Source organism: Rhinoraja longicauda, chromosome 13 (genome assembly GCF_053455715.1).
Source record: "Rhinoraja longicauda isolate Sanriku21f chromosome 13, sRhiLon1.1, whole genome shotgun sequence".
NCBI lineage: Eukaryota > Metazoa > Chordata > Chondrichthyes > Rajiformes > Arhynchobatidae > Rhinoraja > Rhinoraja longicauda.
In genome coordinates this window covers 12,804,606-12,828,446 of record NC_135965.1, presented here as the reverse complement: position 1 = coordinate 12,828,446, position 23,841 = coordinate 12,804,606, and the positions used below count along the sequence as shown (strand labels likewise).

The window sequence follows — 23,841 nt, the reverse complement described above, 5'->3', positions numbered from 1 at the left end:
TTGATCAGATTCTTTATTTTTCAAATATAGGTAAATGAGCAGGACACCATCACCTTGTGTTTTCCCAAGCATTCTGTTCCTCTTGTGGAAGGTCGGACGAGAGTATGGCTGAATGCTAATGCATGTAAAGTTGGTACTTCCGTAGCAACTTGCTGTGTTCTGCAACTTGCATTGCACATAAACGTCCAAAAACAGCTTAGGAACATTCAGCAGGTCCCTGTACTTGAACGTTAAACTGGGGTGGGAGCTGCTTTACCTCCTCGTCGTCCACCCTAGGTAGTTCTACGGAACTGGCAACATTTGCAGCAAAGAAGCGTCAACTACGGTACTCTGAAGCACCAATTTCCACTTTTGATTGTTGTAGTTGACATACGAAAGAAGAGTTACGTTAAACTCTGTTTTTGTTTTCTCTCTCTCACCGCAGATATATTTGCAGCACCCGGAAGGGTTCACTATCAGATTTCCAACACACACACACACACAGTATTTTACACACAAGGTTGGCATGCAATTGTCCAGTTTTGCTTCAGTTTGCTGGCGGCCAGTGACGTCACGCGCAGCTCGCGGCCGGGCCCTGGGTGGGGAGGGCGCGCTCCCGGGGCCCGGCAGCGGCACCAATGGGAGCGCCGGCATCGGCGCGTGCCCCTCCCCGCGAGAGAGCGCGCGCCCGCGTGCCCGCCCACCCGCGCGCCACCGCCACCGCCACGGCCGCCGCCAACGGACGTGAGGGACGCAAGATGTACAGTCGGCAATCGCTGGGACAGAGTCATGGCGGAAGAAGATGAAACGGTCCGCGTACTGCAGAGCCTGAGGGGGAAGATCTGTGAGTTACTCTTGTTCTGCTTGGCGTCGCTTCTTCTCTCTCTCTCTCCCTCTCTCTCTCGCCCGGCACGGCCCGGCCCGACACGGGCTGGGGGAGGCCTGGGTCGTTCAGCCGCTCTGGTCTCCCGGCGTCGAGTGACGAGACGAGGAGAGGCGAAGTGAAGCGAGCTCTGTCCCCGAGGTCGTGCCGGCGAGACGGTGTGTGGGGACGAGTTCACGGCTGAGTTGAGATACGCCGGTCCCCGCACCAGCTCTTCGGGCACCGACCGACCTGTTCGGCTCTCTACCTGTTGGCTGCTGAAACACTATAATGCGAGGACGGGAATCTCTCCTGGCTTCCCCGTCAATTAACGCGAGCAAAACTCAGTGGGGATTTCAACGCGTTTGGCTGTGGTGCAAGGTACTGGATGATTGCAAGTGAAACCTCCCAGCCAAGAGGGTATTGTTTTCACATAAATACACAGTGGATACAATGTGTACATTGGGATTAACTTGCCTGTTATAATAACATTGGAGTTGCATATTAGTGTGCAATATATATATTTTGTTTTCGCATCTCGTTCAACCCTCGCTTTGAGTAAGTTCATTCATTCAATGATATTGACAAGTTGTAAATGTCTGAAGAAGGGTCTCGACCCGAAACGTCACTCACTCATTCCTTCTCTCCAGAGATGCTGCCTGACCCGCTGACTTACTCCAGCCTTTTGTGTCTAAATTGTAAATGCTGATCTATTGTGTTTTTTTTTAACGTAAAACAGCGAATTTTCTTCGCTTTTCCCACGCGCAAATATAGTATCGGACAAACGGAGCCAATCCTGTTCCATCATTGTGAACGTTAATCCAGTGACTGCTCAAACTCCTTTCTAAATCTTAATATAACATGTAGAGCTCAAATGTAGTTACATTTGAATCGTGCGTGTCATTGGTACTCCTTTTCTACAGTGTAATTAGAGTCAAGTGTATATTCACTCTGAAGAAGGGACTGGACCCGAAACGTCACCCATTCCTTCTCTCCAGAGATGCTGCCTGACCCGCTGAGTTACTCCAGCATTTTGTGATACCTTCACTGTATTTCTAATCTTAGCCAACCTATATAATTGAATTAAAAAGAGACAAAGTGATGGAGCATCTCTGGAGATCACGGATAGGTGAAATTTTGGATCGGGACCCTTCAGAATGAAAAAGATAGGTGACGTTTCGAGTCGCAACCCTTCTTCAGACTGATGATTAAATACTAATTGCCTTCTGTTCCACTGCAGCTAATTTAAACTCGCAGGTAACGGCTAAAGATTAAATATAATGCAGCTCTAATTTGGATTTTAATTTCACTTCAGTTTGTAAAAATATTATAAATTCACATTATAATGCTTCAACATCTCATGTAAATGATTGCACCTCTGGCATTGCAGCACTGCCACTGATTGGTACAGAAAGTGTTAGCCGGGATGGTTTAGTCTCTGGCATGGGATATGAAATTACTATCGAAATCTGACTGGCAAATCCTTTAAAATGTAAAATATTAATAATGAATGCTGAACTATCTAGTGATAAATATATTAATAAGAGCACCATGTTGCCTGTGAACTGAAAATTTATTTCCTAACAACATAGATATTGAACAATTGCTTGAATTTGTATTGAGCGTGTTGAGGTAGTTCCTGCTGGAAATATTTGGTACTGTTTGGAGTCTTTTTCTATCAGTTGTGAAATATAAATGTCGTCAACAAGATATTGGGTTTTCTGCTTGTGTGATTTTGCTTGTGGTTTGCATTTCTATTGCAAATGAGACACTGGTCTTCACAAAGGAGGGCTGTCGTTGTAGAAAAAGCCTTTCACTCTGTGAGTAAATATTAAGTGCAAACAATGCAGGCTTGAACATTAATGGTGGCTGTTCATTGCCCGATTTGAGATTCTGCTCTTCTCTGTTTAAACACCAATGCTCAGTGTTTGAGGTTACCAAGATAACCCTCACAACTTCAATGCTCTACAAATTGACACATTTGTCTCATCCACGTGCCCAACAACAAATCTGAGCAGCTCATGGGTTTTTTTGTAACAAAGAATGCTGGTTGTTATGGGTATATCATGTAGCAACAGCTCACTTTTAGAACTGCACCATCGTTTTAAAGTCTTGTATGGCTTTATCCACCCTTTTGTGGGAAACGCTAATCCTAAACATCTTCAATGTACACTCCTGAAAATCCCTATTTTAATTTGTTCCATTATGAGTGAATGTGCTTTTTGCTACATAAGCCCTCTGATATCCCCTTCTTTAAACCTCCATCTCCCATTTCCTCAAAATATTCTTCTTTATTAAAAGCTGCTTGGACAAATCTTTTGAAATGTGTTTTAACATCCACCCATTTGTCATAGCCTTTAATTTTCTTTAACTCCTGTGAATCACTCGAGATACTTTCTTTTTTAAAGGTACTGTATTACTTTAAGTTGCTGCTTATATAAATCTTATCACTATATTTTTGGTTACAGACCTGTGGTTTGTCAACAAAACAAAAACATTAGGGATGGGGAGCCTGGACAACAGAAAGAGAGGGGGTTTTGGGTTTGAACATTTGTCAGTTGACTGAAATGAGCCAAAGGGAAATCCCATGCTACCAGTTGTTGAACCAAGAGCTGAGAGGATTGCAGACCTAGTGCACGGTTGCTGTACACTATTAATACCATCAGCTGTCTCTCTTTATCTATTTCATGATAGAATTCCTTGAGTTTGGAGGAAAGAGGCCATATAGAGGGCAAAAAGCAAACTGCTGGAGAAACCCTGAGTTAGGCAGCATCTGTGGAGTGAAATGTACTGACAACATTTTGGGTTGGAACTCTTCAGGTCGGGAGTAGGGGAAAGATAGCTGGTAGAAATGAATGAGGGGAAGGGATTTGGATAGGTGGTGCTGTAGCTCCAATTTGCATGTAGCCTCACTCTGTCAATGGTGGAGGCCCAGGAAGAAAGCTCAGTACTAGGATGGGAAGAGGAGTTAAAATCGTTAACTGGAATATTCAGCAGGCCTCAGCTGACCGAGTGCAAGTGTTTGGCAAAAGGGTTACAAGTCTACGCTTGGTCCTGTCGATTTACAGGGGGGAACATCAAATGTAGTGGATGAGGAATATGAGGTTCTATTTTTCCAGTGTGCGTGTGTCCTCAATCTGGCAGTGGAGGAGGCCCAGGACAGCACAGTCAGCATTGGAATGGGAAGAGGAGTTAAAATGGTTAACAACTGGAAGATCCAGCAGGCTTTGACTAGACAGAGTGCGAGTGTTCGACAAAAGGGTCGTCACGTCTATGCTTGGTCTTGTAGATTTACAGCAGGCAACATTGGGAACACTGGATGCTGTGGATGGAGTATGAGGTGCTATTTTTCAAGTTTGTGTGTGGCTTCACTTTGGTAATGGAGGAGGCCAAGGACAGTTGTTAATAGTAAAGGAAGGGTAATTTAAGTGGCTTGCAACCAGGAGCTCCAGCTGGTCCTGCGGATAGTGTCAGTGTTCAGTGAAGTGGTTGCCTTTCTTGGTCTTCCTAATGTAGAGGACACACGTTCTGTTTATATTTAGATTACCTGTCTCAAGGCAATTTTGAACCTTGTTCCCAGAGTCCCAGTTTTACTCATTACTTTGATCTGTAACTCCAAGCACTACTTATTTTCATTTTTTAAGTTGATACTGTGCCTTATGTAATCTTTCCATTATCAATCTAGAGCTAATTTTACAGTTCGGATAGTTTAGTCAGTAATAAAAGAGAAAGTGTTGGAAGCACTGAGCAGATCTGCCACTATCTGAGGAAGGAGAAACAAGATTAATGCTTTAGGTCACAGCCACCCATGTTTCATGTGAGAGAAAGTATTGGGCATGTTGTGCACACTTTTAAATATGTATGATATATTGTGTTTATGCAGATATTGTGAAAATATTTGGGTGGCATGGAGGCGCAGCTATAGAGTTGCTGCCTTATAGTGCTAGAGACCCAGGTTCGATCCAGACTATGGATGCTATCTGTACGGAGTTTGTATGTTCTCCCTGTGAACACACGGGTTTTTTTCCGAGATCTTCTGTTTCCTCCCACACAACAAAGACTTATAGGTTTGTAGGTTAATTGGCTTGGTATAAATGTAAATTGTCCCCAGTGTGTGTAGGATAGTAGGATCCCCACTATCCTACACACATTGGGGACAATTTACATTTATACCAAGCCAATTAACCTACAAACCTGTAAGTCTTTGTAGTGTTCGGGGATTGCTGGTCGGTGTGGACTCGGTGGGCTGAAGGCCTGTTTCCGCGCTGTATCTCTAAACTAAACTAAACTAAAATAAGAACAATGAGTTGGAAATGTTATGTTGCGTGTGAAAAGAAAAACAAGTAACGTTTCAGGTTGACAACCAGATTTCCAGTATTTGTGGTATTTTGTTTTTGTATTAATGTTTGCGATGTATAGTGCATAATATCTTCCATTTCTGTTCTGAAGTGGTTGTTTGTTACACTTATTTAGCCCTCACCCTTAGAACCATTGAAAATATACAACACTCAACTCATTGTCCATACTCATTGAATAAGTGCTGCACAACCTAATCCCATCATCTAGCACCAGGTCTGCAATGCTGCAGGTCAGCTGTTCTAGTATTCATCTGTGCACTGTTTAAATGTGAATAAAGTTTCTGCCTACACCACTCTTTTGGATCCATGGCCCTACTGGGTAGAAATAATTTTTCTTTGTCTCCCTTCTAATCCATCCAACAATTATTTAAAAATATATCCCTTATTAACTCTGCATGCAAGAGGGTTGGTGTTCATAATTTTAACCATTTTAATTAAGTCTCGCTTCTGCATCCTTAGTTGCAAAGTGAACAGTGCTAACTAATTCAACATTTGCTCCTATCTACAGCTTCCCAATCCGGGCAAGTTTGTAAATCTCATAAAGTGCTGGAGTAACTCAGTGGTGCAGGCAGCATCGTGGAGGACATGGATAGGTGATGTTTCAGGTTGGGATCCTTTTGCAGATTGTAGTACAAGGGAGAAAGCTGGAAAAAAGGTGGGAATGGGACAAAGTATGGCAAATAATAGGTGAAACTAGACACAAAATATTGGAGTAACTCCGTGGGTCATGCAGCATCTCTGGAGAATATGGATAGGTGACATTTTGGGTTGGGACCCTTCTGCAGACTGATTGCAGGGGGGGTGGAACTGGAAGTAAGAAAAGACCAGGACAAATCAGGGCTGGCAACAGATGACATCATGCAGGGTGGTTCTGATAGGCCGAATGTTGGTTAGTGACAGTGTGATCACAAGAGGGCAATATCGTTGTGAACTGTGGAGCTGATTTTTAACGGAGGAAGGGGGAGTGGAGTGTTTATGTAAGTTACCTAAATTAAGAGAATTCAATGTTCTTACCACTGGGTTGTGTTGAAATGTCACCTATCTATGTTCTCCAGAGATGCTGCTTGACCTACTTAGTTACTCTAGCACTTTGTCCTTTTGCAACCCCGGCATCTGACGTTCCTTGTTTCTCTCTGTTCCTTGTGTCTCGGTTTGTTTTTCTCCTCTGCCACCTCTTCTCCTCCAATGTGATGTTCTGAATTATACTCTATATTCTCATTGCAACCTAGCTAATGTTTTATATGGTTCTGGCACAATTTTCTTACGTACTGTGTTGATTACACATCTTGCGTTCTCACTCCCTTCTGCGAACAGTTTAATTTGTCCACACAACTTGTGTCTATTATATATCAGGGTGTTTTTTGGACCTTTTTACTTGTGCAGAGAGCAAAACCAAGATTATATTGAGGATTTTCACCATGCAAGCTACAATATAGCCTCCCCTTGCTTCATGCAATCAAACATTGTAAATTTATGAAATGGAACAGAAAATGCAGTATGTCCATAGCAAGTCAGACTATACTTATGAAAGTGAAACAGGATTGGCTTTGCTGGCCATTGAGCATCATTCTGGATTTTCAGATTATATAGTGTTTTGGAAAAAGTTCGATGACTGGCAGTTCTGATAAATGCTTGCCAACTAAGGTGTTAATTCAGTTTATCTTTCCAGAAATGTTGCCTGATCCGAATATTTTCAGTACACTCTGAATATTGTAGAATTAGGGTCTCAAAAGTGCTTTGGAGGAATTGTGAGAAGTTGGTTCATAAATTTTAACCCATAATCCTCAGCAGCAATTTCTATGTCAGTTGTCAAATCTGTGTTATTTCTTTTCAAACTAAAATAATCTACTCTTCTGAGACAAGGAAGCACCAGAAATGTTTTAATACTTTTTTTGTGGAGGCTTTTAATGCAAAATACGTTAGATACAAAGCCACATTCAAGTCTGGTGATCCTGACCTACAAATAAATATAGGTACAACCTTTGCAAAGCCATCGGGGACAATAGATCAAGCGAGAGTCCCAGTCTAACCACACAGAAACCCATTAATTTCTAGCTAGGCTATAAAACAAAGTGGGGCAGAATTGCCAGAAGCATGAGTTCTAGTGGACTCATTGCATTCTATGCCTATTTTCCAAAGAAAATCAATGGAATGCTGTAACCCCTTAATAGTCTCGGATGAACCTGTACCCACAAACACTGAAGCAGACATCAGATGACCTTCCTGCGAGTTAATCCATGGAAAGTGACTGGCCCGGATGGAGTACCTGGTTATATTCTTAGCATCTCCCAACACCAGCCGGAGTATTCATGGACTTTTTAACCTCTCCCAAGCAAATGTATGGTCCCCATCTTCCTTAAGAGGACCTCTAACATCCATGTGCCAAAGAAAAGTTCACCTGTGACAGATTTATTGACTGTAGCATGCCTTCAACACTGTAATTCCAGCGAAACTGATCTCCAAAACTCTTGTAGGTCTCAAAACACCTTCTGTAACTGGATCCTTAACTTCCTGAGCTATAGACTGCAATCTATAAGGATACCTGACAAAATATCCTCCATGACAATTGGCAATACCAGTGTCTTGCAAGGCTGTGTTCTTAGCTTACTGTATTCCTTAGACACTCACGACTTTGATCAACTCCACTCCAACTCCATGTACAAGTTTGCAGATAACACCACTGTGGTGGGCTGGATCTTGAACAACAAGGAGACGGAGCACAGGATAGAGATGGAAAGTGTGTTAATAAGACAACAAGGTCCGCAAATTGAAGGTCACCAATTCAGGAAGAGGGGTCAATTACTCCTCAATCTGATTCAATGTTGCTGAAGTGGAGATGGTTGAGAGGTTCAGCTTTCTGGTAATGTTCAAAAGCTAGTCCTAGTTCAACCACTTGGATGCCACAGTGATGAAGGCATACCACCACCCCTACTTCCTTAGAAGACTAAGGAAATTCAGCATGTGTCCTATGATTCTTACCAATTTCTGAAGATGCATAATGACAAATAATTTATGCGGATGCCTCGCAGCTTGGTACGGCAGCGACTCAACATAAGACCACCGGAAATTGCAAAGTTGTGAACCGGTCCATCACACAAAGCAGTCTTCCCCCATTTATACTTCATGCTTCCTTAAAAAAACAGGTAACATGATTAAGGACCGCTCGCACTCTTGCTCACGCTCGCATTCTGCTCATTCTCTCTCCTATTGGACAGAAAGCATGTACCACCAGATTCAAGAGCAGCATCTTCCCCATTGTGATCAGAATCTTCAACGAGTCTCTCTCGTGCTTGGGCTATCTGATGTCTGCTTCAGTGTTTGTGGAATTTTCAATCTTACAATCTACCTTGTTGTAGCCTTTGTACTTTTAATCTACATTCTCTCAGTAGCTGCAACACTCTATTCTGCATTCTCTTTTGCGCTACCTATGCATGTTTGGTATGATTTGCCTGTAAAAAAAACCCAAAGTTGTTCACTATCTTGATACACATGACAATAATAAAACAATACCAATATCATGGAGTAAAATTTTGTGTCAGCATTTTTGTTAAATGGATACAGAACAGAAGCCTTGTTTTTTAGGGGCTTAAAGGAAATCATGAGAAAATCCATTTGGGATTGTTGGCGCTTAAAGCTCTCCACTGAACTATAAGTGGGAGCATTGATAATGGTTTAATCAATCTTGATTTTAGTTATTACTATTTCCCTTGCTAAATGAACTGATTAAGGGAGTGTTTTGTTGTCATATATCCCAAAACAGAACAATGAAATTCTTACTTGCAGTAGCGCATCAGATATAGAAACAGCACTCTAAACACCATAATAAACAACCAAAAAATAAGTTCAGTATTAAAAAAAACCCAATAATAGTACACAGACAAAAACAATGTCTCCAAGTCCATGTAGTCCAGAGCTTAGTTGGAGGTTGTAATGTTTAATAGCCTGATGGTTGTTGGGAAAAAGCTGCCTTTTTGAGGCAGTGACTCCTGTAGATCCCTTTGACAGTGGAGAGTTAGTACTTTATTACAAAAGAAATGTTCACTTAGGCAAGCTGCATGCAGCTGTTGATTTCCAAATATACTTTGGTGTAAAAATTTAGCCCTCGTAAGATCGGCAAAAGACCGTTAGGATCAAGAAATGACTTGCTTCCACTCTGGTCCTGAAGATTTTGAAGTGACTAATGTCACCTGCAGACATGAGCTCAGATCGAGCAATCTGATAGAATAGGTGACAGTATGGCTGGAGGTGGTGTGCTTCTTGTGCTGTTTTAATTGGGTCTGTGCTCCTGACATGTGCTCTCCAGGTTATAAATGGCATCCCAAATGCTCCTCTTTCACTTTGGGTTGGTTCCCAGTAGTCGATGAGTATGCTCTTCAAGGAACCTTTTAGGGTATCCTTGGATCTTTTCCTATGGCCACCAAGTAATCTCTTGTGGGAAGAGCTCAGACTGTTTTGAATTCTGGTGCACTAATTAAGTAGACTTTGATGTGGCAAAGGTTTCCTAGGAGAGGACAATGAAGTTTATTTGGAGGATTTTTAGAGACCATGGTGGTGATGTACTTCCAGTGCATTGAAGTACTGCTGTAGGTAAATCTTTGAAACATATAAGAGAGTAGGGATTACATGTGCCTGGTGGATGAATAAATTATTAACATGGTTAAACCTTGAAGTTCTATAGCTAGAATCAAAGATTAGATTTCCTGCAACTGCACACACCTTCAAATCTCACCCCCCAACGTTTTATTTCCTGTTTGCCTAAGGATTATGTAAAATAAGCAAAAGGCAGCTCTGAAGCATGCTAACAATGGAAATGCGAATCATAAATTGTTTCTTTTGAAATATGTGGTTTAGAGTGAGGTCACAGATCAGAAATTATCTCATTAGATGAAAAGACATTCTAGGAGAGCTAAATAGGCTACTTTGGTTGTTATTTAAAAGCTTGTTAAAGAACATTTTTAAATCATGTATGTAACATTTTTAAAAGCTTAAAATCTTAACCTGATCAGAAGAAAATTCAAACCCGACTTAAATTTTTGAACGGCTCATGGAAAAATGACCAGTCTTGAATGTTAATACAGATCATACTTTGTATTGGACTTATGAATGAAGTGATCAGAATCATGTCTTCCACAAAGAAAGCATGTCTTCTACAATAGAAGCATTTAGCATGTTATTCATGTGTTGGTTCTTGGAAATAAATGTCAGATTTGACTCTGCCCACCCTTTTCATCATGCCCTTTATTTTTACTTTTTCAAATATTTATTCATTTGCTTTTCCAAAGTTGTTATGGATTCTGCTTCTGTCTGTTTCTAATATCGTTTGCCATCCTAACATTCTAATGGAGTTTAAAAACAAAACGAACCTTTATTTTCTCTCTAGCTGTTAAGTTATTGACCAATGAATGAATATACAGGGTATTTTTAACTTATTAAAAGTACTTAATCTAAATCTTGATATTCTGATGGAAAAAAGAGCTTTGTTCCTCCAATTGCAGCTCATAGATAAATTCCCTCATACTTGCATGATTGTGCACACACCTGGTTCCACCAATTAACCTATGTCTCACTCCCTCTCTTTTCTATATTGACTATCTTCCTTTTACACTGTCCTGCTCAACCCGCTGAGTTCTTCCTGCAGACATTTTTGCTACACAGTTTGAATTTGTACTTTTTTAATGTAGGGAGAAAAAACATTTTGAAATATGACTTGGTTCTAATCCTACTCGACAAAAGGAGGAGAAATTGCAAGGGAAGTGCGAGTTAAAAGCTGGGTTAATAGAAATGTTCGAGAATGTTGGGTGAGTGGAATCACACTCTGAGAGCAACAGCAATAAGTCGGGTAATTACAAACCTGTGAGCCTTGTGTCGATGGAAGAGAAATCATGGGAAAAAACTCTGAGATTAGGTAAATTTACACTTGGAAAGACAGGGATTTAACAAAGATGATTAGCATGGCTGTTTAGGAGGCTTCTGCCTGACCAATTTGAAATTTTTGAAGAAGTAACAAATTGAGGGCAGTGTAGTTGATTTGTCTACATGTTGTTCAGTAAGGTTTTCCATAACGTCCCAAACAGGATGCTGATCCAAAACGTTAAAGTTCAAGGGGTTCAAGGCATCTTGGTAATTGGACCCAAACTTTAGTTTGGTTTTTATGGACGGGACAATGATGGAGGATTGCCTTTGTGAATGTGACCTGTGGTATGTTCCAGAAATTGGTGCTGAGTCCCTTATTGTTTGTTGCCTACCTCATCATGCTTAATCTGGATGAGGAATTGAACCCAAGACTTTTCTGGTCTGTACACTATATAATTTTGTGCATGCATCAATTTGAATTACCAAGCCAACCTGAATATTAAACAATTGGAACCATCTTCAACAGGAAATGCAGCATTTAAATTACAAATTACCTGAACCATGGATAGGACAGGTGCTTTTTATTTTGGAAGACTTGTCTTAAACCCTAACAACATAGCCCAAACTCATCTATGATGTCTTGTGTGCTATTTGACCCAGAAGTAGTGCAAAAGAGTCTGATAATGAAAAGAAAATTGGTAGCTTTTGCGATAAATCTGTGTCATACGATTACACTGGGTTTTTATTATATTAGAAAAATGTCATCATGATTCTCTATAAAAGGAAAGTCCTTTGGATTTAGAGGTTCAGTATGAAAAGCTATTGCTCACATTGAGATGTTCTATGTGGGTCAATAGTAATTATTCTCACAATGGAGAATAGGAAGTTAGATTTTTGTATTGCCATTAATTGGTAGGGATATTGCATTTTTGAGGACTTGAGAATGCATGCTGCTGGTGGAGACTGTAATTCTAAAGGATTATATAGAAAATGCAGCACCATTCATGCAAACTTTTACTTCCATTTCTGCATGTTTAAAAAAACACATTACTACTTTCTCGCTCATGGTTATCACACTGCTGTACACCATTATAAGCCTGCCTCTGTCCCCCTCGTGCTCCCACTATTCCTGCCCCCACTATTGCATGTATTTTATTGACGACAGTGTGGTTAGTTATGTTTATTGATGAGTTCTGCCCATAATTAACATGCATGTTTAATTGTCATATGCACCAAAATGGAAAAATAAAATTCTTACTTGCAGCCGCACAACAGATGCAATACTCAATAGATAACATAATAAACAAAAAAAAATTTAAATCATAAAAAAACCAAAAACAGTATAGTGTATTCTTTTAAAATCTCACATAATTTTCATGATCTCCTCATTGTTTGCTTAGTTACTACATTTTTGATGCAACACTGATTAATTTGCTGCTTGCCAGCTTTTATTCTCTGATGATTGGACATCATTAATCAATTTTCTTGTTTTAACAGTGGTCCACATTTGTGACTGCATCTTTTAAATTATCTGAACTGGGACTAAGGAGAATAAAACCCATTATAAAGTTTGTATTGGACTTTGCAATGTTGCTCTTTGCTTGGAACAATGTGCCTGGCCAAACTAGATGCACATAATAGATTTCATTTTCCAAAAGGTCCTAATGAATCATAAAATTTTAACAATTAATTGTTTAAATACCTCAGTTATCTCGGAAAGTCCCTAGATCCTGAGCAATTTAGAGACTTAAACATATCTAATAACAGCTGCCAAGCTGTAAACATAATGTCACAATGCCATTTTCCCAATACAAGCTAAATAGCGTCCATTTTCGTGTGCTGCTGAAATGCAGCCATTTGCATGTCGTTGAGGAACCTAGTATGCATTGGCTTTGGATGCTGTTTTATCTCTGGTAATTGTGAGAGAGTGCATTTATTTGGTGCTTTGGATATTGACGGATGGTCATGCAAACTTTGTTTACAAGTCTTACTTGTATTTAGCCGTGCAAGATTTTATTCGCGGGGTTGGACCAGAAAGATAGCTTTATAAAGCTTTGTAAATTTTCAGCTGCTAGATAAATTTGTGCTTCCATCTGGGATGTATTATGTTGCAATTTTACATAGGTTAATTATCGCATACACAACCTTGGTTTCCACCCTCCCACTCTCTGAAATTTAAAGCATTCTAGACGGTTGTGCAACCGTTGGGTGCAAATCTCTTCTGTGGGCTGTCCTGCGGGCGTGGCTGAGGGAGGGGGGGTGAGGGGAGGAGGGGCTAAGGGGGCTGAGGAGGGATGGAGTGGTGGGGGAGGGATAACGGGGTCGGGGGGGGTTGAGTGGGGGGGGAGGAGAGGAGGGGGGTTGAGAGGGGATGGAGTGAGGAGGAGGGGAGTGGGGGAGGAGAGGGTGCTGGACCAATGCAGGATAGGTTTGGGCCCAACAGGTCCGGGGAGTGTTCCCAGAGCCGTGGGTGGGACCCGGTGGCGGGCGGGGAGTGTCCCCCAGGGCTGCGCCGGGCCTAGTAACCTTACCAATCCGTGCACCATTGCCGGGCGGGGAGTGTCCCTGGGGCTGTGGGCACGTGAGGGGGGACAGGGAAATGCCACTGATCTCGGCCCCGTGCGTCCAGCACGCTGCGATCGGCGAGGAACGCCAGCGACGGCCATCTTGTTGGACCCTCTGCCGCCGCTCTGCACCACGAGAGGAAGGTCAGGTATGGGGCACGCTGGGACAGGCACTGGTCCTCCTGGGGGGGGAGGGGGGTGCATTTATTAAAGTTTATTAGGAAATTGTTTTTTTAAAGTAACAAAAGTGGATTTATTCATACGGTGGGGGTAGGGTGGGCCTAAAATTGTCGTGCTATCGTGTACCATTGTGTACCGTTTTTTCCTGGATGAAAACCACACAACGAAACAAACGTATGGCACAAAGATACAGGAAGTGGGGAACAATCAAGATGAGAGTTTTAGTAATATAATAATAACATATATATAGACTAGTTATCTTGCCTTCCATTCAGTTCTGATGTAAGGTTATTCACCAGTAGCATCAACTCTTTCTTTTTTTCTCTTTCTATAAAATACTAACTCGCCTGCTGAGTATTTCCAACATTTTGTTTTTTTTCAGGTATACTATATCTGCTTTAAAAAAAAAAAAAAAGTCAAAGGTTTTCATAAATTGGAGGAGGGGGTTGCAATAGAGACATCTGCATCCTCAGTGATGACAAGACTGAGGATGTGTATTTGAGGCTGAAACATTGGCAAACACTTTCAGTGAAAAATACCGATTGAGCGATCAGCCTCAATTCTCTCCGGCGATCTTCATTGTCAACAAGTCTAAGCTTGATACCAAGCAATTTTTAAAAGCACTGGCTTCTGCAAATTCTACAGAACCAATGCACATTTTATCCATGCTACTGAGGACTTTTATTGCAGAATTAACAGGACTTCCAGCCAAGCAGTTCCTTATAATTACAACATTGGTCTTTGTCATTGTAGATGTTGCCCTGGTATACCCTTTTGCAAAAAGTAGGACAAATTTAATCAGGCTAACTCTCAATCTGACTATTCTTAATAGCAAGCAAAGTGAACAAAAGTATTATTGACAGTGCTGACCCCATCATTGACAGGATGACCCCATCCCCTCCAGCTTTGTCAAGGCCTGCCTTCCTGCTCTCTCTCCACTTATCACTGCAACAATAAACTCCTCCCTGTCCACTGGCATCGTCCCGCCATCCCTCAAAATCGCTGCTGTCACCCCCATTCTGAAAAAACCTGGTCTAAACCCTGACACCCCAAACAACTTCAGACCAATCTCCAACCTACCCTTTCTGTCCAAAGTTTTGGAACGTGCTGTAGCTTCCCAACTAAAATACCACCTCTCTACCAATAACCTGTATGAAACTTTCCAATCTGGATTCCGCTCAAACCACTGTACTGAAACTGCGCTCCTCAAAATCACAAACGACATTCTCCTCTCCTCCGACGCTGGCAACCTCAACATCCTCATCCTACTTGACCTCAGCGCCGCCTTTGACACCATAAATCACTCCATTCTCCTCACCCGACTTGAAACCTCCCTTAACATCACCGGCACAGCCCTATCCTGGTTTAAATCTTACCTCTCTGACAGACACCAGTTCATCTCCATTAACAACTGTAAATCCCCCACCGCTCCCCTCCCCCAAGGTGTCCCCCAAGGCTCAGTCCTTGGCCCCCTCCTCTTCATCCTCTACCTGTTCCCCCTTGGTCAATTAATCCGCCGTCATGGTCTCAACTTCCACTGCTTCGCCGATGATATCCAGCTCCTCATCTCCACCAAGTCAATCTCCTCCACCACACACTCTACACTGACAAACTGCATTACTGAAATAAAATCTTGGCTTCAATCAAACTTCCTCAAACTCAATTGCAACAAATCTGAAATCATCATCATTGGTCCAAAAATGCTCACCAAATCCACCCAAAACTTCATCCTCAACATTGATGGTCTCCCAGTATCCACCTCACCTCACATCCGGAATCTTGGAATCATCCTTGATCAAACCCTCTCCTTCGACAAACACATCAAACACATCACAAAGACAGCCTTCTTCCACCTCAAAAACATTGCCCGTCTCCGTCCATCCCTCTCCTCCACAGCTGCAGAAACCCTCATCCACGCCTTCATCACCTCCCGTCTGGACTACTGCAACAGCCTCCTCTATGGCGCACCCTCAAAAATCATCAATAAACTTCAATACATTCAAAACTCCGCTGCCCGTCTACTCACACACACCTCGATCCGTGACCATATCACCCCCGTCCTTTATAAACTCCACTGGCTCCCCATCCCCCAGAGAATCCAGTACAAAATCCTCCTCATAACCTACAAAGCCCTCCATAACCTGGCCCCATCCTACCTGACCGACCTCCTCCACAGGCACACTCCCACCTGCACCCTCCGCTCTGCCGCTGCCAATCTCCTATCCCCCCACATCCGGACTAAACTCAGATCCTGGGGGGACAGGGCTTTCTCCATCGCTGCTCCCACCCTATGGAACTCATTACCCCAAACCGTTAGAGACTCCCCCACACTCACCACATTCAAAACATCGCTGAAGTCTCACCTGTTCAGTACTGCCTTCAACCACTGAAGGTCACCTCACCTACTGTCTCCTTTCTCTGTTCATTTATTTATTTACTTATTTATCTATTTATTAATTTCCCTATGTTCTCAAAATCTCTGTAAAGCGTCTTTGAGTATATGAAAAGCGCTATATAAATAAAATGTATTATTATTATTATTATTAAGTTGCACTACCAATGGGTTGCAGATGCAGAGCCTTGTCTTAGTCTTGATTACTATGTTCCAGCCCTCATCACAGCATGTGATTGAGGTGAATTACATAGGTGAAGTGACAGTGACTTTTCTTGAAATCATGGCAACATGAGTGCACGATAAAAAAAACCCCATTGCCTTCTGTTTCATCAGGGCAAGAAAAGGAAAGCACTTTGTTCTTCAGTTATACCTTGGAGAAAGGAAGATATTTGTGGTTGGTGGTAGTCAATTATTCCAGGAACAGGATATCACCAAACAGCCCAACCATCTCCAGCTGCTTCAAGAATGGCTGATCTTTCTTCTTCCTTTTTAATTTGAAGTGGATATGTTTGCTTATTGCACAATATTTGATTTAATTTGCAAATCCTCAGCAAATGTAGCAATCCATGCTTCTATGTAGCAAGACCTAGACGTTATTTGAACATGGGCTGATAAGTGGTAAGCCACATTTTTGCCAGTAAAATGCCCGAGGGTGAGCACCAAAATTAGAAGAAATATAACCACCTATTATCATCACATACCCCACCATTCATATCATGTGGGTCACTGTTGGTTAGAAACTCTTGACAAGCTGCACAAATATTATGGTTATTGATCAAAGCCTGAGAATTCTGTAGCAAGAGACATGGCTCCTGACACCTCAAAATCTTTCCACCATGTACTTGTTTGTGTGATGTAATACTGTTGATTTGCCTAGCTGCGTTGAATTTCAGTAACATTCATACTCATCATCCAGGGCAAAGCAGCTTCCTTGAAGAGCACTCCATCCACTATAAGCGTCCTTTCCTCAATTACCCAATGGCTGAAGTTTGTACAATTACTTGGAAAGCAATACAGTTTTTTCTCTAGATACTCAGCAGGACAGGCAGCATCTCTGCAGAGAAGGAATAGGTGACGTTTCGGGTCGAGACCCTTTTTCGAAGACTCTGGACTCGAAACGTCACCCATTCCTTCTCTCCAGGGATGCTGCCTGTCCTGCTGAGTTACTCCAGCATTTTGTGCCTATCTTTGGTTGAAACCAGCATCTGTAGTTCCTTCCTACACAGTTATTTCCCTAGGCTAGTCCAAAAACTAGCACATCCCAAGACAAGACACAAAATGCTGGAGTAACTCGGGGGGGGGCAGGCAGCATCTCTGGAGAGAAGGAATGGGTGACGTTTCAGGTCGAGCCCTTCTTCAGACTTCAGACATCCCAAGACTATGACCACTAGTATAACAGAAGACTAGGGGGGGCTGGTGGATGGGCATGCCAGTGACCCACGCTGCAGGCCATCCTGATTGAGAAATATACTATTGTTTCTTTTTTGTCCCTTGGTCAAAATATGGGAGCTCATGACTAAATATTATTGTGGGAGTACCTTAACAGGAAGGACCATGGTTTAAGTTAGCCTGATCATTAGCATAAAGGTAGTTAGTTTTGGACAATGAATGTTGGTGTTGCCAGTGACAACTCTCTTAGTTAAAAATAAATCACTGTATCCAAAGTGATTTTACAGATCTTGTTTTGAACCAATCTGAAATTGTCAATCCATTATTTAGTCCTTTACTCTATGCTTTTCCAGCTCATTGAATCTGCAAGTGTACTGAATTTATCTTAGACTGCATCAGTTCTAACTGGCTTTAGCATTTATTGTTCTTGCACATATTTTGGGCAGCGTTATTTGTAAAATCTCAATGCACCACAAAGTTATTCCGAAACTGGATTGGATGTATAATTTTGATTCAGCAGAATTCCATTGGGACTAATTTGGCAGTTCTGGCTTCCTTCTGTGGTCGATATTTTAATGTCTTCCAGAGAGCCTTCCATTAGGTAATTGTACAATGGAAAATGGAAACAGTTTGTTGCATGGTGTTCGGCCAGAAAGCTGGATTCGGTCTAGTGCAGAACCCTTGGAATTCCATTTTGGGCAAGAAGTTATGATTCATTGTTTTATCCTGCAGTGAAATCTGTTTTTCCTATTTTGATTTAACTAATGCCAAGATGATTTGGAGCTTATGCATTGATCAGGATTGTTTCGGACTCAATTTATGTCCTTTCAGAACAGGAACATTAGGTACTACATTCACAAAAGAGAGCCAAAAGCTATTTGAAGTCATGAGAATCTTGAGAAAATAACAAATTGCTGGAAGAACTCAGAGGTTTTGGGTCAGGTCCCTTCAAGTCTTGAAGGGTCTTGAGCTGAAATGTTGTCTGTTCATTTCCCCCCACAGATACTGCCTGACTTGTAAGTTCTTCCACCAGCTTGTTTTATCGCTCAAAACCTGTTTGAAGATATTCTATCAACAGTATAAAAGCAATTAGATAAACCGTTTGATAATCTAATTAATCTGCTGTCTTGGTATGTTCCACTTATGTAACAAGAATGCTCAGTTGGCTCATGACCATTTTTCCAATTTGTTTCAATGGTTTCTGACTATTAGTTAATTTCACAAGTATAGCACTATTGAAGTTTTTTTTGAGAAAAAAAAAAAAAATTGCTCTTGCTGCTTTGTTAACAACTTATACACTTTGGTAGATGACCCTTTCTTTACAATAAATAATTTGCATGCAAGTTTCAATTGGGTTATTTTCAAACCTTGCTCTTGCATATTCACCCACAAGAGGATTACCGATTTTTTTTTTCATGGCTCCATATCTGCCGCTGAGAATAATTTGAAATGTTTCTTTCCCGAAGGGCAAGCGTATTTTTTTACATCAGGGCTATTGTAATTATTGCGCATAACAAATAGCTTATTCAGTGCAAAAATAAGTCCTGTTGAACTTTTCTTCTCCGTGCCAAAGCTTTAATTTGTCCTCTTTTGACTACATTTATTTTAAATGTTATTCATTGCAATTAATCTTCCTGCAATGAACCTGGTTCCAGCTATCACAGGGTACAATACCCTTCTACATGGTCCAGGAATCTGAAGCTATATGTAGAAGTATACACTGATCAGCCAAAACATGCTGACCACCTGCTTAATATGCTGTTGGTCCTCCTTGTGCCGATGTTGAAACAGCGCCGACCCTTCGGGGCATGGACTCTACAAGACCCCTAAAGGTGTCTTGTGAATCTGGCACCAAAACATTTGCAGCAGATCCTTCAAGTCCTGTAAGTTGCGAGGTGGAGCGGTCGTGGATCGGACTTGTAGACAGAAGCAGGGGAATTTATTATGGGGAACAAAGAAATGGCAGACGAGTTAAACCGTTACTTTGGATCTGTCTTCACTGAGGAAGATACACACAATCTCCCAAATGTTCTAGGGGCCGGAGAACCTAGGGTGATGGAGGAACTGAAGGAAATCCACATTAGGCAGGAAATGGTTTTGGGTAGACTGATGGGACTGAAGGCTGATAAATCCCCAGGGCCTGATGGTCTGCATCCCAGGGTACTTAAGGAGGTGGCTCTAGAAATAGTGGAAGCATTGGAGATCATTTTTCAATGTTCTATAGATTCAGGATCAGTTCCTGTGGATTGGAGGATAGCAAATGTTATCCCACTTTTTAAGAAAGGAGGGAGAGAGAAAACGGGTAATTATAGACCAGTTAGTCTGACATCAGTGGTGGGGAAGATGCTGGAGTCAATTATAAAAGACGAAATTGCTGAGCATTTGGATAGCAGTAACAGGATCATTCCAAGTCAGCATGGATTTACGAAGGGGAAATCATGCTTGACAAATCTACTGGAATTTTTTGAGGATGTAACTAGGAAAATTGACAGGGGAGAGTCAGTGGATGTGGTGTACCTCGACTTTCAGAAAGCCTTCGACAAGGTCCCACATAGGAGATTAGTGGGCAAAATTAGAGCACATGGTATTGGTGGTAGGGTACCGACATGGATAGAAAATTGGTTGCCAGACAGAAAGCAAAGAGTGGGGATAAATGGGTCCCTTTCGGAATGGCAGGCAGTGACCAGTGGGGTACCGCAAGGTTCGGTGCTGGGACCCCAGCTATTTACGATATACATTAATGACTTAGATGAAGGGATTAAAAGTACCATTAGCAAATTTGCAGATGATACTAAGCTGGGGGGTAGTGTGAATTGTGAGGAAGATGCAATAAGGCTGCAGGGTGACTTGGACAGGTTGTGTGAGTGGGCGGATACATGGCAGATGCAGTTTAATGTAGATAAGTGTGAGGTTATTCACTTTGGAAGTAAGAATAGAAAGGCAGATTATTATCTGAATGGTGTCAAGTTAGGAAGAGGGGATGTTCAACGAGATCTGGGTGTCCTAGTGCATCAGTCACTGAAAGGAAGCATGCAGGTACAGCAGGCAGTGAAGAAAGCCAATGGAATGTTGGCCTTCATAACAAGAGGAGTTGAGTATAGGAGCAAAGAGGTCCTTCTACAGTTGTACCGGGCCCTGGTGAGACCGCACCTGGAGTACTGTGTGCAGTTTTGGTCTCTAAATTTGAGGAAGGATATTCTTGCTATTGAGGGCGTGCAGCGTAGGTTCACTAGGTTAATTCCCGGAATGGCGGGACTGTCGTATGTTGAAAGGCTGGAGCAATTAGGCTTGTATGCACTGGAATTTAGAAGGATGAGGGGGGATCTTATTGAAACATATAAGATAATTAGGGGATTGGACACATTAGAGGCAGGAAACATGTTCCCAATGTTGGGGGAGTCCAGAACAAGGGGCCACAGTTTAAGAATAAGGGGTAGGCCATTTAGAACGGAGATGAGGAAGAACTTTTTCAGTCAGAGAGTGGTGAAGGTGTGGAATTCTCTGCCTCAGAAGGCAGTGGAGGCCAGTTCGTTGGATGCTTTCAAGAGAGAGCTGGATAGAGCTCTTAAGGATAGCGGAGTGAGGGGGTATGGGGAGAAGGCAGGAACGGGGTACTGATTGAGAGTGATCAGCCATGATCGCATTGAATGGCGGTGCTGGCTCAAAGGGCTGAATGGCCTACTCCTGCACCTATTGTCTATTGTCAATGCAGCACATCCCACAGATGCTCAATCGGATTGAGATCTGGAGAATTTGGAGGCCAGGGCAAAACCGTGAACACTTCATCACGGCACGGTAGCGCAGCGGTAGAGTTGCTGCTTTACAGCGAATGCAGCGCCGGAGACTCGGGTTCGATCCTGACTACGGGTGCTGCACTGTAAGGAGTTTGTACGTTCTCCCCGTGACCTGCGTGGGTTTTCTCCGAGATCTTCGGTTTCCTCCCACACTCCAAAGACGTACAGGTATGTAGGTTAATTGGCTGGGTAAATGTAAAAATTGTCCCTAGTGGGTGTAGGATAGTGTTAATGTACGGGGATCGCTGGGCGGCACGGACTTGGTGGGCCGAAAAGGCCTGTTTCCGGCTGTGTATATATATGATATATGATATGATATGTTCCTCAAACCATTCCCGAACAATGTGTGCAGTGTGGCAGGGCATTATCTTGCTGAAAGAGGCCACTGCCATCAGGGAATACCATTGCCATGAAGGGGTGTACTTGGTCTGCAACGATGTTTAGGTAGGTGACACGTGTCAAATTGACGTCCACATGAATGGCCGGACCCAGGGTTTCCCAGCAGAACATTGCCCAGAGCATCACACTCCCTCCACTGGCTTGTCGTCTTCCCACAGTGCATCCTGGTGCCATCGCTGCCCTCGCGCATCGATGAGCCTTGGGTGCCCAACACCCTGTCGCCGTTTTGTGGTTTGTCCCACCTCGGACCACTGTCGATAGGTACTCACCATTGCTGACTGGGAGCACCCCACAAGCCTTGCTGTTTCAGAGATGCTCTGACCCAGTCATCCGGCCATAACAATTTGTCCCTTTTCAAAGTTGCTCAGGTCTTTACTCCTGCCCATTTCTCCTGCATCTAACACATCAACTTCAAGAACTGACTGTTCACTTGCTGCCTAATATATCCCGCCCCTTGACAGGTGACATTGCAACAAGATAACCAATGTTATTCACTTCATCTGTCAGTGGCCATAATGTTTTGGCTGATGTATGTCTGCTTTATCTCATTACTGCTGGACTGAATCTTCTGTGATAACCACTGATATCAGGCCAGAGCTTACCTGCATTTCAATTTGTACTGCTGGCTTGGATCTGTTCCCTGAAGGCAGCAAGGAGGTAGATGCTGGCTAAGATGCACTAGTGAACCTCCTATGGAGTTCAACAAGGCAGTGTGCACCTCTACAGGCTATGTAGCTCTCAAGCTGGGAAGTCTGCAGCATAAACAAGAATGGTAGCGCAGCGGTAGAGTTGCTGCTTTACAGCGAATGCAGCGCCGGAGACTCAGGTTCGATCCTGACTACGGGTGCTGCACTGTAAGGAGTTTGTACGTTCTCCCCGTGACCTGCGTGGGTTTTCTCCGAGATCTTCGGTTTCCTCCCACACTCCAAAGACGTACAGGTATGTAGGTTAATTGGCTGGGTAAATGTAAAAATTGTCCCTAGTGGGTGTAGGATAGTGTTAATGTGCGGGGATCGCTGGGCGGCACGGACTTGGAGGGCCGAAAAGGCCTGTTTCCGGCTGTATATATATGATATGATATGATATGAATAGAGGTTCTATTCAATTAAAAGGGGAAAATTAATTGCTTGCAAAAAGACAGTGAAGCCTTTGTTTAATTTAAGTGGTGGTTGGCCACACTGAAAACTCCAATAGGCTGCACTACATCATGTAGGTGGAAGATCCAGTGCAGGTGTGCAGTACGAGCGCAACAAAAGATTTCTCCAATGTTCCAGATATTAGGAGTAATCTCTGTAGGTCATTGTATTTTTTTGAGGTTCAGTTCCTTAGTTTATTTTAAGCTCCTCAAACAACTTTTTTTCCATCCTTTGAATGCAAAGTTGATCATGAGTTGAGATTTTTCATCTTTTCTGCAAAATATTGTCAGCTTGCCACCACCTACTCAATGGTAGTTATCTAAAATTGGACAATTCGGGGTACATGTCATTGAGTTGAAGACTCGTGTAGAATATGAGGTGGTCCTCCAGCTTACATTAGCCTCAACTTGGCAGTAGATAAGGTCAAGGACAGACAAATCTGTGTGAGAATGGGAAGAAGAATTTAAATGACTTCCAACCAGGAGCTCCAAATGGCCACGGTGGAAAGAGTGCTGGTGTTTAGCAAAGCAGTTGCCTAGCCTGTGCTTGGTCTAGCTGTTGCAGAAAAGGCCACATCGAGAGCACCAAATGCAACAGACAAAGTTGGAGGAAGTGCAAGTGAATTTCTGCCTCGCCCAAAGGGCGGTTTAGATCCCCAGTTGATGGTGAGGGAGGAGGCTCAGATGTTACACAGGTTGCAAGAGAAAGTGTCTGCATTCAGGGGGACTAAGCGAACCAGTGGAAAGCAGAAAGAGATAGGGAAGGAAGATATAACTGGTGGTGCCCTTGCATTGCAACTGGCTTATTCCTTGTTGTTAGTCGGATTGCTGGGTTTTGTCCCTCTGCTTTACGATGATACCAGATCCATTTGAATTCTTGCATCTGATTGCTGCTCATAAAGTTAGATTGCAAAATTACGTATGAAGGTAATT

At 42.6% G+C, this 23,841-nt stretch overlaps 1 protein-coding gene across 1 annotated transcript in view; it reads left to right on the top strand.

Annotated features, from left to right (window-relative positions):
* Nucleotides 1-697: 697 nt before the first annotated feature.
* Nucleotides 698-23,841, top strand: part of rasa2 (RAS p21 protein activator 2) — a 147,626-nt gene continuing 124,482 nt past the window's right edge. Inside the window, exon 1 of the mRNA XM_078410373.1 lies at nucleotides 698-823. Within this exon, the coding sequence (XP_078266499.1) occupies nucleotides 769-823 (55 nt within the window). The 5' untranslated portion in view covers nucleotides 698-768. The remainder of the gene's footprint in view (nucleotides 824-23,841) is intronic.